Here is a 15,737-nt window from a genome sequence, read left to right as displayed (position 1 = left end):
GGTGCTGGTTTCCCACTGGCGTTAAAATTGCTACCGGTGCCAAATGACATCACAACGCGAGGCGGGGCATTTTGTGCTAAATTCGACTGGATGACGTACGATATTAATACCGGCATCACATGTTACTCACATGCAATTCTCACGTTGCTAGTAAGCTAGATTCAGATCAGGTTCGTTCTTACCTTCAATTCTGTATGGACAGTATAGTGCAGGAAGTTTAAAAATCAGTTAAAAATGGATGCCCGCTGCTTTTGTATGATCACTGCATGCATTCCCCAAGACAATCATAATCATTTTCACCCATGCCCTTTAAATCACTCCTTGACAGGTTTGTCGGAAATTTATATTGAACTACATTTTTGCTACCGTAATATTTATTATAACAAAATCACATTGTGATCCTAGTAGCAAAATTATACAAAATACTCTATTTCTTGTCATGCCGTCCTGATCTTGTTGTATCTGTTCTTCCGACCAGATCGCAGTTAAAGTCATTTGTCCGCACATTCATCATTATAACTTTTATTTCCTTTACTTCGTTCATTGTTGTTCGAGTTCATAACGTTTTTCCAAGACGACATTTGTATTGTGTTTCAGAGGCAGAGGTCACTTGCATAACCGATCGACAAAGAAAGCGTTTCAAGTCCCACCCCAAAGTACCCAAGTACCAAAAACATACCTAAGGCACTGGAACTGTTGGTACTGGTACTTGATTGGAAGTCAGTGGAGAAAGGAAGGTTCCGAAAATCCCAAAAGTATAGCACCTGGCGCAGTGGGAAAGCGCCCATAGATGATAACCTTATACTTGATGCTGCATTTAGGTTGATCTACCAGACTGGGGCGCCAGTGACTGGGTCACACTTGCTACCCATTCGGTTAGGCTGCCGCACACCTTCTGATAGCCCCGCGCTAATAGCCTGCATGAAATCCGTCAAAAATAAGCGGCAGAGAGGCCGGGATTAGGGGCCCTTCCGCCGTTAAAACTCCGAGGCGAGTTAAAGCCTGAACAAAATGCGGCTATCTCTGTTTCCCCTCGGAGGCCTCGTGCGGCTTGCTAAGGGAATCGGCGGAGATCAGAGACAGGGCTGGCAGACTATCAAAGATCAGGATATAGAGCACATGCTCTCAGTGCCCAGGAGCCGGGAAGCGGCTGGAACGGCGCCTGGCTTTATCCGAGGTGCTTTTCCACGAGCCTCGCCCATCCCCATGAGGACCGAGACGCAGGTGGATGCATCTCCGGGAGGCTGAGTGTTGGGACTGGAAGTCGTGTGAAGGTGGCAGTACAAAAGCCCCTGAGAACAATGTCATCATAGTGTGATGATTCCATGCGGGCTTTAGCCACTTGGGTTTGCCTGTGGCTGATTTTTCCCGAATAGTAAAGTGACGGTAATCCCACATAACGGTGCCTTTGTTTGTTTTTACAATCCCACAACGTAGAAATGATTAAAAACGGCCAAATGGCTGCGTGCAAGTCAGCCCACGAGATTCTGCACGGTAAGCAAAGGACTTCAGTCTGCGGTTACAGCAGTTAACTTTCTTTGTGTCGGAGAAGCGCACTGCGTTAACCCCAGTGGAGGAGAGGAGTCATCATTTGATTTATTTATTTTTTTTTAACAGCAGCAGATCAGAAAAAGGCAGCGAAAGGAAGAGGGAAAAATATGTAAAATTCTCGAATTATAATGTACTGTCTTTGGGGACATTTTTATTGCGGTTCCTCACGTTTTGGAGTGGAGAATGTTCTTTGGGGGGGGGGATATGATAATACTGCAGGAAATTTGGGGGGAAGGAGAAATGAGAGGCCATGTTGACCCCGCACAAGTGGTGATAGTGGTGTCGGGAAGGGAGGAGGGGTTCACTGCCAGTGTGGAGAGAAGAGAGAAGGAACACCATGAGGTTAGCGCCTCCATGGTTTACATGTTTTAAAATCAAGCCAGGAAGAGAGTAGATTATCAGGAATCACGGGACAGGAAGACATCATCAGGTGGTTTAAACAGGGGCCAGGCTTATATATGCATATGTCAGCCAGACTGTCCAATCAGATTTCCGTAACTCAGAATGACATAATTGAAAATGACGAATGAAAATGCACTCTGTTCTGATGGGTGTACCTCCCAAAAGATTACCCCAGCATAAGCCCTTTTTAAAAGGGAACCCCACGCTAAGCCTCTCTGACACCCCCTTTTCCTGACACCCCCCCTTAAACGCATGAAATCACTGGGTGCAGGACCTTTTGCCTCAGTCTCCAGTTTTATTGTAGCAGAATGTTCTAGTACAGCAGTTTCCAACCTGGGGTCCACAGAGCAGTCAGAGGGTCTTATCATAAATTAACAAAGTGTCGATATTCTTTTCCAATTTGCGCAGTGTGAACCCCTCCCCGCAGAGTACATTTTTTTTTTTGTTTTTATGTGGCAAGGGGTCCCAAGCTCTGGTGTCTTTTCCTTTGGGTGTCCATGGTTTACAGAAAGGTTCAAAAAACCCCTGTTCTCGCATGTCAAAAACACATCTTTGAAATATTCATGCGGCCGAGAAAACCTTGTTTGTTGGCGAGCCAGTCGCGCAGCGGCCCCGCAGAGAGCCCCCGCTGACGCAAATAAATCTTGAAGCCGGAGCGAAATCAGCTTGCTGAAGAGAGCTTGAGTGAGGATGCAATCTGTACTGCGCTCTGAACCAGTTTGAGCCAGGAGCTGCAGACAGGGGCTTTACAGACGTTGCTTGTGTTCCTTATACCGGCAAGCGCTCTGCATCTCGCCTCTACGTTATTATAATTGCCGTTGTTGCTCAGTAGGTCGATTTGGCAGATGTCATTGTTGCTGGGGAATTACAGGGAATTGGAATGTGCAAATGGGTCATGCTAAACTATACACAATGCCAGCGTGTGACTCGCAGCTTGCATTGATGCCTTTTTATCGCATGACTTCGATGGTGCAAGCAAGTAAAAATTAACGCGCGGACATATGCTGCGGATGCAAGACGCCTTAGCTAGAGCAAAATATTGAGCTTCGGTCACATGACCTCAAAAATGATACTGATGCATTAGAGTAAGCTCAGGAAAGGCAGGCAAATGATTCCAAGTCCTAAAGGGTTTCCGTAAATGGCTTTGCTAGCAGCAAATGAAGTGGGATGTTATCCATACACACAAATCCCTTAGGGGCGGGGTCAGCACCATGTGTTACTTTTACATTTTCACTATTTTAACCACAAATGGAAACTAGTTTGGAACCAGTCTGTGTGTGAACATAAACACCGCTTCATACCTTCATACCTGCTACTACAGGCCCACCCGCCCAGTGTCAAGACATACAACTCTCAGGAAATGTTTGGTTGAAACCCTATATCAACAAATCTGCGTCGCCTATTAAGAGACAAACTAAACTCCAGGGATAGAGATTGGTCAGGAATTCTCAGGAATACCCGAGTGATGCTTAGGAATATACTTTTCCTAAGGAATATACTTTTCCCTTTGGTTCACCGACGTCGGCACGAGTGAAATTCTGCCATCACTTAATAATTCAGTTTTAAACTGAGTAAGACTGTAGAAGTCATGACTATGTTCCAGTGCTTGTCAACAGACCCAAGAATTTACTTCACTGCCACAGTTGGAAGGCATACAGCTGTTGAGGTGATGATACACTGGGCAACTTTTTGAGCAACCGGGTGAGACAGAGGGCGCCTGAACTGGATTGCGATTGAATGCAAAAACTTGCCCACTGCCAATCAAAGGTTTTCAAATAGAAATCTGTGGCCCAATATCAATGGGAAAGTGCCCGGGCAACATCTGTCAGCACCATTGCTCAAAAAGTTGCCCAGTGTATCGTCACTCTTAGGAGCACGTGTGCCTGTAGAAAGATGTTTTAGCTATATATCAGGCCCTCACTATATAACATTAGTTTTTTTTCATATAATCAAAATGTGCTTGTATGAATTATCTAACATACGATGACCCCTTATTACATTTTATATATATTCAACTCAAAATTGAAACAAATTGTTGCTGTGGCTTCTTTTTGATATATACGGTGATACTGCTCTTTATAATCCGAACAAAGGTCTTCGCCAGTTTATTGCTATATCTTTGAGGTTAACGAGTATTGGACGCCTTCCTGGGCGACTGATCTCGATACGGATGACTACTTCACAGTAGTCTTATATATACAATAGTTATAGTTTTATAACTGTGGCTAACCCGGTCTCTTCGATCCACGAAACATGGATATACACTTACCGGCCACTTTATTAGGTACACCTTGCTAGTACCTAATTGGACTCCTTTTTGCCTTCAGAACTGCCTTAATCCTTCGTGGCATAGATTCAACAAGGTACTGGAAACATTCCTCAGAGATATTGGTCCATATTGACATGATAGCATCACGCAGTTGCTGCAGATTTGTCGGCTGCACATCCATGATGCGAATCTCCTGTTCCACCACATCCCAAAGGTGCTCTATTGGATTGAGATCTGGTGACTGTGGAGGCCATTTGAGTACAGTGAACTCATTGTCATGTTCAAGAAACCAGTCTGAGATGATTCGAGCTTTATGACATGGTGCATTATCCTGCTGGAAGTAGCAATCAGAAGATGGGTACACTGTGGTCATAAAGGGGTGGACATGGTCAGCAACAATACTCAGCTAGGCTGTGGCGTTGCAACGATGATCAATAGGTACTAAGGGGCCCAAAGTGTGCCAAGACAATGTCCCCCACACCATTACACCACCACCACCAGCCTGAACCGTTGATACAAGGCAGGATGGATCCATGCTTTCATGTTGTTGACATCAAATTCTGACCCTACCATCCGAATGTCGCAGCAGAAATCGAGACTCATCAGACCAGGCAACATTTTTCCAATCTTCTATTGTCCAATTTCGGTAAGCCTGTGCGAATTGTAGCCTCAGTTTCCTGTTCTTTGCTCTCAGGAGTGGCACCCGGTGTGGTCTTCTGCTGCTGTAGCCCATCTGCCTCAAGGTTCGACGTGTTGTGCGTTCGGAGATGCTCTTCTGCATACCTTGGTTGTAACGAGTGGTTATTTGAGTTACTGTTGCCTTTCTATCAGCTCGAACCACTCTGGCCATTCTTGTCTGACCTCTGGCATCAACAAGGCATTTTCGCCCATAGAACTGCCGCTCACTGGATGTTTTCCCTTTTTCGGACCATTCTCTGTAAACCCTAGAGATGGTTGGGCGTGACAATCCCAGAAGATCAGCAGTTTCTGCAATACTCAGACCATTCCGTCTGGCACCAACAACCATGCCATGTTCAAAGTCACTTAAATCACCTTTCTTCCCCATTCTGAAGCTCGGTTTGAACTGCAGCGGTTCGTCTTGACCATGTCAACATGCCTAAATGCATTGACTTGCCACCATGTGATTGGCTGATCAGTAATTTGCGTCAACGAGCAGTTGGACAGGTGTGCCTAATAAAGTGGCCGGTGAGTGTATATGGTTTATCTATGTGTCTATCTTCCAACCATTTATCCAGTACAGGATCACAGAGATATTAAAATTTGGCTCTACATAACTAAAGCTTATAGCTCTATCGATTTTAATTAGCAAGAATCCAGTGTCATTGGCCAGGATAGAGGGGCGGGCTCACAGGTCCACAAATGCGGTAAGCCATGAGTTCAGCTGTTTGTTGATGGGAAGGATGGAGCTGGAATGAGTCTTGGAAGAGAAGGAGATTGTGCAGCTGACAGAAAGAGGTTCTGCACCACGTCCAATAGCAGTCTATAAGAAGCTGATTCCACAGTCTGATACTATAGGTGGGCATGACAGCTACCAGGGATGTTATAGTCAATCTTGGCACCTGATCTGTTCCTGTTGATTTTGCAAATGTAGAAAATCCTCCAATGTAGTTTGGGGCCCTTGTTTAACAGCACTGAAGTGTTTTATGGTCATGTGAAAATGTTTATATACCTTGTATTTGACTCTGTTTACATCGCAGTGATGAATTATTTTTTTAAAATAACATCCATCTCGCACAGAGAAGCAGCGTGTCGCCCGGGAAACGTGTAGCATGAGGGAAGTGTGGGAAATGATGGTGTCAACACTCTGCTTGTCCTCCACCAGGTCCTCCAGTCATCGTGGGAATGAGCATCAACATCGCCAGCATTGACTCCATCTCAGAAGTCAACATGGTGCGTATGCAGCCGGCGCCTCAATCCAGCTCGTTAAGCATTCGTCTCCCACGTGTGGAGATTGTTTTGAGCCGCGGACTTCAGCATAGCATGACATCATCGGCAACTATAGAACGAAAAAAAAAACAAAACAAAACAACAAACGAAAAAAAATTAAAAAATCGACGTGGCCTCTAGGCCACTGAGCTTATACTGATGTCACAGCGACATTGGGAGGCATGACGTTGACAACCCAGTACCATACGACTTCTAAGGATCTTAAACACCTTCAGATTATCCTCGAGGCTTGAGCTGGTATGGCGCAAGGCCACTGGTTATGTGTGAATTATCACAGATCTCCAAGCAGGCCTTCCCTGAAACGTTAAACCTTTCTATTTTTTACACGGGATTACATGACTAATGTGAATGAGTAGCGATAGTCACACTCTCCTGCCTTTTTTTGGGTGCTGCTGTAGGACGTGTTGGCCAGTCATTCTGCTCTTTCCTTATAAAGAGCAGTCAGCTACTCAGAAAGACGTGGGAGATGCCGATGTGTTTGTTTAAGCTGTTGGAAGCAATAAGGACGTGAATCATAGACTCTGCCGCCATCAGCAGAGCTGCGATGAGATATCGGGACAATGCCATGCAGATCCAGGCACATTATCCAAACACATACGGTCTGATGCATCACAAAGCAGTATAATTCTCGAATTCAGCTTGCGGGGCTCTACGTCTGCCATGCTACAAGGTTCCTCATTAGATATTGTGGGCAAAAAGTCAAAATTAAGAGAATTATGGCGAAAGGCAAGAGTTTATAAGAAAAGCTGGCTCGTATTTCTACGTGCGGTTTTAAATGTAATAATAATGCTATCTTCTTGAGGCAACAGCCGCACCTCACATTAAGTTTGCCTCCGTTTTTTGCCGGGTGGAGCTCTGGCTCGGCATTTCCCCGGGGTAAATCTACAGCAAACAAAACAGAGTACAAAGTCAAATGTGAGTATGATGCAGACAAACTGCATGACACCGACAGATACAAGAAGAAATGATTATGACGCAGCCGAAAAATGTTCAGAGGTAGGGGGTGAGCAGCTGGATTCTTCTTCGGATGGTTTTTCAGTTATCGGTTTAGAGATTAAAGATTAAGATTAATTGTTAGATTTCTGTGTTATCTGCTCAGCTGTGTCAGTTCCCTACCTTTCCATGAGTTCGCTGATCACAAAACTGGATTATTTGCCTAGGTGATCTGCGTACAACCGAATGGTTTAGTATTTATTCCTATGTAAATTAAGTCGGAGGTAGAAATGTGGCCACATTTTCCTTAGTGCAAATTTGTACTTTTCTCCTTATATGTGTGGGATTAGCAGTACATTTACAGTGACTAATTTCAAAAGTTCATTTAAAGTGCATCGGCAGAGGAGGTGGTTAAATTTAACGGGAACCCCATTAGCGTCACCGCTGGGACACAAGTGGATCATGGGAACTATCATATGCTTCGCGTTTAGCATGGGAATATATACATAATACGGGATGGAATGCGTGTTTGAGCCATCCTGTCTGATGCCGTACAGTACGTCGCAGGCCCTAAGTGACACGTTTAACTAAGGCTCTAAAACACAAAACAGGCTTCATCAAAATTCCGGAATCCCCCATGTCAGTTCTCATGGTACTGTGGTAGTAATGTATAGCAAACGATTATTTCATTGTAGTTCGACTGATGTGCAGGAAACTGTTAGCTTTTGGCTAACCTTCAGTTTTACTGTGAACTCTTTACATTTACATTTATGTTTGCTTGGCACATTTTCTTCAAAGTGACGATCAAGAGACTCAGATACTCTTTTGCTGTACTGTTGACTGCAAATGATCTGTTTTACATCTATAACACAGATTTACATGCTAAACCCTGACTAAAATATAACGCACGCGAAATATGCAAGTATATGCACGACAAGCTCTTTTTGATCAATGTCTTCAGTAGCCAAACACCTATGACTGAAGGCATTAGTGGCCGTGGGTCATCTCCCACAGCGAATTGCCGCTGTTGTGAATTCAATTCAAAATGCCCTCGCAAAGATGTTTCATTCACACAAGAGCAGATGTCAGGGTTCTACACTGACATTAATACGGATTTCATGGTCTCTCAAGTCACCATTGCGACTATAGGTGAGAGGCGGGCGAGAGGCGGGCGAGGGGCAGGTAAGGCGCGCGTCACTCAGAAGACCTGGGAGGAGAGCAAAAGGCACGGAAATTTTTAGACATACGCGGGCAACTGGTCGGCTGGTGACATCAAGAGTGTAAATACGAACAAGCATAAATTCGTGGAAACGACAGACACACGAACTAGGGCTGTGAAAAGATTTCCACCCATTAATTTTCCAGCTTGTCCTATGCAGTGGAGGGGACTGGGGGGGGGGGGGGGGTCCAGAAGTCTATTCCATAAGCTATAGCCGCAAGGCATGGAATAACCCAGGTTGGGGCACCAACCAATAGCAGGACACATGTACCATTCGCACAAACACCTATGGACAATTTGGTACCTCCAATTCACCTTAGCATGTTCTTGGACCCATGGGAGGAAACGGCAGTGCCCCACGACGACATGGGGAGAAGATGCAAACTCCACACGTAATTCACCACACAGCAGCGTCCTGTCTGACATTTCATTTAGAACGAACACAGACAAAGCAAACATTTCTGAGTATGTAAACATTCGTGTCGCGTTGGGTTTTAGTCCCGCTTGTTGGTGTCTTTTCCCAAGCCTAATTCAGCCTTTGATAAAAACGGGGCTGATCTTGACATCATCAGTATTACTGGGGGCCGACGCCCACACAGAACAGGTGACCTCATCACGATGGCACGCCACTGGGCAGGTGCCCGCATTCTCCATGCTGAAGGGGTGTGGCCTGAGGGGCTGGAAATCCTCACTGAACGATAATGACGGCAGCAGATGCCGAAACAGAAGCCGTTCACACTGTGAATGTGGAGTTCACACCTCCAGCATGCCACCGAGACCTCACTCCCTGCTCCCACGTGAAATATGCTACATTGCACAACACCTATACGCCCCCCCATCCCCCAGGGAATCATCAAACATTTGGATTGCCATCTAATTAATCACAAAGTTACAACCTGGAATGACAACAGAAGCTATTTGCACCATAAATGTACCATGCTGAATACCGGCCAGCAAGAGTGTTTTTATATCAAAATAAAAGTACAACACTTATATGGCCGGCAAACTGAAGAAGTTCACCGATCGTATTTCCCAGGAAGTGCTAATGTCCAATGGGTGAAACCAAGCTGAGGGCATTTGAGGCACGATCCGGCTTACAGCCCGACCTTCGAGACTCGGGCAGTGCAGATTCCCATAGCCAGAATGCTAGCTCAGGAAATCCCGTTTACCATCACTTGGGCTTTTGTCATCTTTTTGCCAACGTGCAATCTGTATCAAAATTGTGCAGCGTTTCCCCCGCTTAAGATATTCCACGCGCACACAGGCCCAGTTTAATAGAATTTGTTGTTTATCACAATGGCCACATCAATCACCGGTACATTACCTTTCCCGTCGCAACCGTTATTATTCACTGAAACATAATATACGATTTGAGGCGCATTCGCCGCGCGGTATCGTCGAGAGTGACTCGTTCCTGCGATTTTATGGAGCCACGGATGCAGAAGGGAGGCGGCTCTCGAGCACATTCCTTTGATTTAATTATAAATATTCCCGTTCCGAAGCCATAAGTCACTCCAAATGCAAGGAATTGCAGTCGAAAGACAAAAGAAAGGCAAATTGATTCCCCCCCCCCCCCCCCCTCCAGTTGGCCAGTCCTCTTCATTGCCTAGGTAACGTATAAAATTTTTTAAAACGTATACACGAAATGTCTCGAATGCGATGCGTGCCCTTGGGTTATTCGATGGATTGATTGTAAACTGAATGACGTTAACTGAAATGGGTACCGGTGGACCATCCATCACCCATTACGACGGTGTCCTGCAGCGTTACATTTAATAGCCTATAAACCCATTAGCTTTAGGCAGATCGGGTCCGGGTTCAGGCCCTCCCCATTCAGAGACGCCCTCATGCATGGCTCCTGCCCGTCATAGCTCTGGGCGGAGCTTCCATCCATTTCCGCCGATGACCACTCCCTCCTCGTTATGACCTCACAGTGCGCGCCTCGAGACTGGTGAGCATGATGATCGAGGCCGTCTCCATGGTTTCCGCGGTAGCCAACCAGCCACGGCCGAAGACAGAGAAAACGGCAGACTGTAAAAACGCAGCTTGCCGCACACGAACCAATAAGTCAGTGACTGCTGTCATGTAATAAATCAGCAGGTGATGCTGGGAAGTAAACAGGCACATCATTTTGATCTGGTGGAATTTTACACACCCGGCACTGCAGGATTGCTAACAAAGCTGACCTTTTAGTATAATGTACGTTTGAAAATGCTTATGTTCTGTTATTATATTGTCGTCATCATATTTTAGGTTTCCACGTCCAAGCAGTATGTAAGCAAAACAGTCTCCAGTCCATGCAAGAAGCTCTGAACTAAAAAGCACAGTAAAATCATTTTCTTTGCAGGTGTGCCTGCATTGTTGCCTTTAAATTTAATACCAGCCCAATCAATAAGACCAACAAAGAGGCCGAGAATTCCTGCCCCCAAATACAGCGTTTTCAGTAGAGGACGTGCTAACCTTTTAATTTCCATGGAAACAGATAACTAATTCAGATTAATTCCACAATACCATATTTACATAATGTAGAAGTGGCTTGCATCATATACTATACACATATACTCGGTGTAGGACACAGAACATCTTTTGTACAGAATTTCAGAACTGATATATAAAAAAAAATAGATGTATACGTATATCCTACTATGATACTTTTTTTTACTTGAGTGTAACTCAACAATATGTTACTTTAGTAAGCTCTCTACGTGTTAATGTTAAGGAATTATGCATACAAAACATGAACATGAGTTTGATAGCATATAATAAGCATATTAAACCTCTTTACCATAGTTTAAGAATAAATATACAAGCAAACTATTTTGTTCTCTGTTATGTTCAAGGTAGAAATCCCTGTAGTGACACTGATGTAATAAAATGGAGAAAGGTACTAGAATTAGTGAATTGCCTCGGTAAACAATCAGCGGAAGCATAGTAATAATACATATCTTGCATTGTTCTCTGGCTGTTTGAGATAATTGAATGATTTATAGACATGAGCCGGAACATGTTTGTTCAGACTGTTGCGGCCGTGTTGCCGTCCGCTGTCCGCTCAGCGCTCTCACCCCAGACCATTCTCAGTTTCTTGGGGAGTCGTCATCTTTCCAATGGACCCGCTTCAAAAACGTTAATGTCACACGGACATCTGAATGCATCTCCGCGTCCACATGACGTGTCCAAACACACATATACTATACGGTCAAATCGCCACCTTCTCCGATGAAGTGGGGGGGGGGGGGGGTTCCTAATTCTCTGGGGATCAATTCAGTCAATAATACTATGTCATCTCTCGCTTTATTCTAAATGATGTAAGTCGGCAGACTGGAAGAGCGAAATACCAATTCCCTCCATTTTGGCTGCAAGAGAAAAAATCAGCCCTAACTATTACACAGAATGACTTTCTTTGACAACATTTCACAACGGACAAAAGATTTTGCCCCCAAAAACATTACTAATACATGTTTATGTATGTAAGATACCTATTTCTATCACATGTGCTTGTGTCTCTAGGCATGGTACTGCTTAAAGGAACGCTAACATGCTAATTACCAAGCTAACGCATGTAAAGTAAAACCTCCACTGTTTATCTAACCAACAGTAACATTACAGTAAAGCAGCCTAGTAAATTTTGATATAAAACTAATTATTGTCAGACTCTTAAAAAAATGGCTACTAATCATAATTACAATACTGATCTCAATAGTTCATTTTCAATTAATGCGGAGCTGCTTTAATTGGAGGCATTTGTATGTAGGTCTTTGAGTGTAACCGCGGGTCTGGTGTCTCAGAGGAAGCCTCGGCTTGCTCCTCTCTCCCGCCTCCCTCTCTTATCCAGTACGCTGCCGCTGCCGGATCTTGCTAACTCGACCGGACTGGATACACCGCAAGATCCATTTTATTCACAGCTCTTCCACCAGAATCATGGCAGGGGATTTAATCCGGAGTTTTGGAACATGGATGTCATTATTTTATCATTATTTTATAAATTATTAAAATCATTATTATCCAATATGCCTAAATGTCATAGCTTGGTGCCCTTTTTGTGTTGTGGTCCTTTGATTTATTAATTGTGGTGTTATTGCCGAATACCCCAGTACTGCTGCCATTTCTGACGACGCCGCATATTCCGTACGACATCTCGTTTTTATTTTTGTTTCCCAGAACATCTGAACCATTAAGAATAGAAAACGCTGAATCAGATCGTAAGAAGGTTACATGGAATCCTGAGCAGAACAGTACATAACCTTAAGTCTTCAAGCTATTCATGAGATTCCTCCTTCAAAAATAAACAACAAAACCATCTTTCATTTCCATCTGCTGATTCAGTGCAAAGAGCAAATTTGAATACCAAAGTAAATAAGTAGATGGATGATTCATGCGACGTAGCAACATGCAGTTTACAACATGTTCTGGAAACAGCGCAAGTAATGTTATCGATTTATGGTCTGCCGTCTGGCGTTTTGTAATTTTATCTTATTCCAGGTGTCCAGATGTTATTAAGGGATTTCAAACGGAACACTGAAGATTCTTTCTTTTCATAGCCTAGGAAATGTAGGTCATTTTATATCCAGTTGAATGACCACTAAGATCTTTTCCCCCAAACAGCTAACAAAAGATGATACGAATAACAGCTTAGTTTAAAATAATATAATCCGAGTTTTGTACCAGTGACCTGGCAAGCCTTATTAACTGAATCCAGTCAACATCTATAGAATTTTGACCGCTGCTTCCATTTTGTCAGATTACTTGCTGATAAAAAGTGTGCCTGGACACGTAAGAAGCAGGTTAAATAAGAGATGCAGTATTTGCCGGGATGCGTAATTCCGGGTCATGGGTGAAGTCTGAGTGGTAGAGCTTTCACTGGAGTCCCAGAGCAGGAGCTCTGAGTGACTCCGACAAGAACAGCTGTATCTCACACACTTGTTCGGAGTGTGTACAGACACACATGGCTGGTCAGCAGAGCAGCAGTGAAGGGTAAACGGAGGTCTCCCTTTAGCTTAGTACAGTGTCCATTGGGGGCTTGAAGCACAGCACAGACACACAAAGTCACCATCCTGATGGGGACTGTCAATTTTCCTGATCTTTGGGCAGCTTGGTTGAGTTGCCCTTCTGGTGAGGACCATAATCATGTCTGGTCTTGCTCATTGACTTGACTAGTCTAATGTATTTTGGTAGAGTCTCCCTCCTGAAGTGGATCGTTAATTGACTTGTCTGGTTTGGGGCAATTGGGCAGTCTCCCTCTTGAACGGGACCACTAATTGACTTGACCAGTCTAGGACGTTTGGGCAGAGTCTCCCTCCTGATGGGGATCGTGCATTGACTTGACCATTCTAGGGCATTTGGGCAGAGTCTCCCGCCTGATGGGGATCGTGCATTGACTTGACCATTCTAGGGCATTTGGGCAGAGTTTCCCTCCTGATGGGGATCACTCATTCACTTGACCGTTCTAGGGCATTTGGGCAGAGTCTCCCTCCTGATGGGGATCACACATTGACTTGTCTGTTTTAGGGCATTTGAGCAGTCTCCCTCCTGATGGGGATCGCTCATTGACTTGACCGTTCTAGGGCATTTGGGCAGAGTCTCCCGCCTGATGGGGATCGTGCATTGACTTGACCATTCTAGGGCATTTGGGCAGAGTTTCCCTCCTGATGGGGATCACTCATTCACTTGACCGTTCTAGGGCATTTGGGCAGAGTCTCCCTCCTGATGGGGATCACACATTGACTTGTCTGTTTTAGGGCAACCAGACAGAGTCTCCCTTTTAAAGGGGGTCGTTCACTGACTTGACCATTCTAGGGCATTTAGGCAGAGTCTCCATCCTGATGGGGATCGCGCATTGACTTGTCTGTTTTATGGCATTTGAGCAGAGTCTCCCTTCTGATGGGGATCGTTCCTTGACTTGTCTGTTCTAGAGCATTTGGGCAGACTCTCCCTCCTGATGGTGATCACGCATTGACTTGTCTGTTTTAGGGCATTTGAGCAGAGTCTCCCTCCTGATGGGGATCATGCATTGACTTGACCATTCTAGGGCATTTGGCCAGAGTCTCCCTCCTGATGTGCATCGCTCATTGACTTGTGCACACCCAGGCAGGTGGGCAGAGGTGTCATAGTGAGCATTAACTGAGCCAGACAGCAGTCAAATTGCAGACACACTCTCGCCGGCTGCTGCAGCACCTGCACCGAATGCTAAACAGATTGCTGCGTGTTCAGATATACCTGCCTTTTCCCCGAGATCATAACCAAGCCCAGACCATGATGACAGCCTGGCCATCTACATAAACCATCTGCACTCTTCATCATCGGCCACACGCACGGAAACAAAAGGACATAACTTACAGCATCAGCTTGCGATATTAATAATGTGTATTGATTGCAGGTGTCGTATTAAAGCTCCAAATATGATTGAGTGAAATATCACTAGACGATTCCTTTTAGGGACAGCGCTAAACCTTTTCTGACACCCCATGATAAATCGTTACACAAAGCAATAAATGTGGTCATTTTTTTTCTTCCAGTTTTACTCCCAGGATATTTTTTTTTCAGAAATATCTAAATAAAAATAAAAAATAGTTCCCTGTGCCAATTTATTACCCTCCTTGTCTGTCATTCTCAGGCACATTGATCCAGCTTTGCTTTGCAGTGGGCTACTGAGTTTAGCACAAGGGTGATATAAATCTTCCTCATTTTGGTTAACGTTAAGGCTTTTCAGTAGTCTTGGGAGCACACAGCAGGTACATGTCAAACAGAGATTCCTCCAAATTAAAACATTCATCAGGAGCATAAGCAAGCAGGAAGGATCTCCAGTCAGTGGTGTTTCTGCATCACATATGGACCACCAAGGTGGGGGGAAGGGGGTGCTGTAGACAGAAGGACATTCTGAACTTTAAAGTCAACGAGGCGGACAGAGCGCCTATCCAAGCCCATATCCGTCCCCAGACTCCTAAGAGGTTTTCACAGGACAGACGTTCCATTAGAGTTTGGAAGTAGCGATGGATGGAGGGGCGGAGCTACGTCGTAGCACAGCATCAGAAAGAGTGACGGCACACCAGGTGGAGGTCGTGCGCCTCCACGAGTGCCCATCGGAAAGATGGCAGAGTGCCCCCCAGTTCGTCTCTGCCTGCCAAGGAACGAGGACAGAGATCTCAGTTAAACCCAGCTAATGCCCCATTGTGTCAATGCATCAGCATGCGTTCATACACCCAGACGTGGACATTTCAGGTCCAGAAAGTAAAAATCCAGACCAAGATTTTGCTTCAACGAAACAGCTGAGTACTCTGTGACTGTGACTCTTTATACTCAACTGGTTGGTTGAAACAAAATCCTGGTTTGGAATTTTTATTTTCTGGACTTGAAATGTCCACCTCTGCATACAGCCTTTTATCAATAATGAACGAGATC

At 44.8% G+C, this 15,737-nt stretch overlaps 1 protein-coding gene across 2 annotated transcripts in view; it reads left to right on the top strand.

The window, feature by feature from the left end:
- The window catches only part of gabrb4 (gamma-aminobutyric acid type A receptor subunit beta4), a 57,945-nt gene that overhangs the window by 18,590 nt on the left and 23,618 nt on the right, over window positions 1-15,737 (top strand). For both annotated transcript variants that reach the window (XM_048998098.1, XM_048998099.1), the window contains one exon: window positions 6,066-6,133. In XM_048998098.1, coding sequence (XP_048854055.1) covers window positions 6,066-6,133 — 68 coding nt within the window. The remainder of the gene's footprint in view (window positions 1-6,065; window positions 6,134-15,737) is intronic.

This window comes from Brienomyrus brachyistius, unplaced genomic scaffold (genome assembly GCF_023856365.1).
Source record: "Brienomyrus brachyistius isolate T26 unplaced genomic scaffold, BBRACH_0.4 scaffold35, whole genome shotgun sequence".
Taxonomy (NCBI): Eukaryota; Metazoa; Chordata; class Actinopteri; order Osteoglossiformes; family Mormyridae; genus Brienomyrus; species Brienomyrus brachyistius.
Note: the sequence above shows the minus strand (reverse complement) of the source record. Positions and strands in the feature narration are given on the sequence as shown.